The 2,590-nt window shown below is 36.0% G+C and overlaps 1 protein-coding gene across 1 annotated transcript in view; it reads right to left on the reverse strand.

The window, feature by feature from the left end:
• Positions 1-221: 221 nt before the first annotated feature.
• The window catches only part of LOC119594698 (target of rapamycin complex subunit lst8-like), a 4,389-nt gene continuing 2,020 nt past the window's right edge, over positions 222-2,590 (reverse strand). The window contains exons 2-6 of the mRNA XM_037943752.1: positions 1,927-2,141; positions 1,544-1,694; positions 1,187-1,389; positions 745-887; positions 222-475 (exon numbers count right to left, since the gene is read on the reverse strand). Coding sequence (XP_037799680.1) covers positions 357-475; positions 745-887; positions 1,187-1,389; positions 1,544-1,694; positions 1,927-2,141 — 831 coding nt within the window. The 3' untranslated portion in view covers positions 222-356. The remainder of the gene's footprint in view (positions 476-744; positions 888-1,186; positions 1,390-1,543; positions 1,695-1,926; positions 2,142-2,590) is intronic.

The raw sequence follows: 2,590 nt of genomic DNA on the forward strand, positions 1-2,590 counted from the left end.
TCCACAGAATGACCACAAAATGAAATGCCTTAGTCAATACCACAATAATAGGTTTATTTTAAGAACTTTACATAAACAGCAACAACTTTTTTTTTCAACATTCTGCTTAATATTTCACATTCATATTGCTACTTTTCATATCTAACAGTTGAAATATCTAAAGCACTTATAGAACTTTAAGATATCCTTAAATGACATAAAAAGGATATTCATAAAATACATGCGACCTGGTTTTTTATTCTTTTCTTGAAAGTACTCCCAGCAAGGATATATAACTTAAGTTACATTTTACATGACATACATATATATAAAACAAAGAAAAAGCATGTACAAAGACTTAAAGACATACACATTTATTAAGAGTATAACACATCTCTGAATGCAATGGCTGAGATGGTTTTCTGATGTCCTGAATATTCCCGCTTCACCTCTCCTGTCTCCACAGACCATAATCGTGCCGTGTTATCCGAGGAACCTGCAGAAGGATTTGCAAGCTAAATGATGCACTACAAGAACATTCCAAATTGCTACTTCAGTTGAATATCGTGAACTTAAACACATGAGAAATTTCCGATCTCTGTTTAGCATCTTGAATTCAAACGCGAGAGAGATTTGTATTTTTGTTTAATATATCAAATAAAGGAAATGAGAAATGTTCTTTCACTGAAACAAATTCTAAAAATCCATCTTTATTACATCTCTAAACACTAAAATAATGAGAAAAAGTAAAATAAAAAAATTTACCAGTCACAACGTGTTGAGAGTCTGCAGAAAAGGCAACATCCCATACCCAGCGCTGGCTACTGTCTCGGAGCTCCGTCATCTGAGAGAAGTCAGCCGTCTTCCATATCTTGGCTGTGTGATCAGCTGAGGTTGTTACCATCATACTGGAACAAGCATAATTAGCACAAATTTATAGCATAATACTTGTTATAACAAATTTCAAGAAAATATGTATTTGACGACATTAAGTATCTGAAATCTATTATAAACTATGGAGAAAGAGTAAAATAATGGAAACACTTAAAACAATACCACTGATAGTAGTAACGGCAAAAATGATAATATTAAAAGAACGTGGCATCTCCAGGGGTTCCACAGAACCCCAAATGTTTTTGGTTACTGCACACAAGGTGAATTAAGTGCACAAAACAACTCATCCCCAAGCAAATTAAAACACACTTACGTAGAATCTGGACTGAACTTGACTTTGAGTGCATATTTGTTGTGAGCAAGGAGGGATTTTGTGGGAGTGAGCGTGATGGGTGTATCGCCTGTTCCACCTGAGAGTCTCCACACATAGCATTTGCCCTTGTTGTTCACCGCAGCCATGTAGGTGCCCTCGGGATCAATAGCAATGCTCTGGATGCTGGCATCAGGTTCAGGTATCTGGCAGAATTAAATCTTACACTTGTGCAATGGGGTGCTTATCAACAGTGTTGTTACTATATATACTATTCACATCAAGATTTACATAATGTCCATATCCTTGCTTTATCATCATTCACAAGCTTCCTAAATAATCTGCATTGAACATACTCACCAGCTGCTCATTATGCTCAGTTTTCACATCCCAAATGTGAATTACTCCTGACTGATCCCCAACAAAGAGCTCCGCCTGGTTTGGGTGGAGGCAAGCGCAGTTAACTGGAGCACTAACTTGGAAGATTCTCGACACATGTAAGTTTCTGGACCTGTTAACAACAATTTTCTATAAGTGTTTGAAATATTATCAATAAATTTCCAACTGTATTTACAATGCAGAGGAAAAGCAATAGTTCTAAATACAATTTAAGCACGTGGTAAATAAGCTACAAAAATCCTAGAATTATATCTAAAATTCCACACAAAAACTTTTTCACAGCCTTGTATGTCATTCAGGACATGAAAACACACAGGGCAAACAGTTAAGAAATTTTAGCACACCTCAAATCCCATATCTTAGCAGTAGAATCCTCTCCCCCAGTGAACATCCACTTGCCATCCTCCTGGAATCCCACAGCTGTAACGTTTTTGCTCACACCCTCATAGTTGATAACAGGATTTGGTGCCGATGAGTTGATGTCATACATACGGATATGCTGGTAACCTGCAGCTGCGAGCAACTGTCGATCAGGCGTTATTTCCATGGCATTCACTTGCTGTTTCCAGTTAAGGATTATTCCACACTGCATTTTCTTTTCTTCTATACTAATTGAGAAAGGAATGTTCTATACAACTAAAAAGTAACTTGTCTTCTTTTCTTTTTCTTGGATGAAGCAATAGGAGAGGAAAAAGTGCTCACTTAGTACATTTTTTTTGTGGAAAGAAGGTTAATTGAATCCAAAAAAATTCTTAATATTAGGCTAAGTAAAATAAGAAATGGTGAGTTCTAGTAACGTGGTAAAATTATATATAGAAACTTAAAGATTTTTTTTTCAGCAACACCAGTCAGCTTCAAGTTCTGATATCTTAATGCAATTCCCTTTAAAGCTGGTAAAAAAATCATTAATCTATTCAGGGTAAACCCGTCACATTTGGGTTACAGGAACCCCAATATCTTTTTCACCTGACCTTATGCCTGCAAACAAGTTAAAGAAGTATTGAAATA

The sequence above is a fragment of the Penaeus monodon genome, chromosome 34 (genome assembly GCF_015228065.2).
Source record: "Penaeus monodon isolate SGIC_2016 chromosome 34, NSTDA_Pmon_1, whole genome shotgun sequence".
Taxonomy (NCBI): domain Eukaryota; kingdom Metazoa; phylum Arthropoda; class Malacostraca; order Decapoda; family Penaeidae; genus Penaeus; species Penaeus monodon.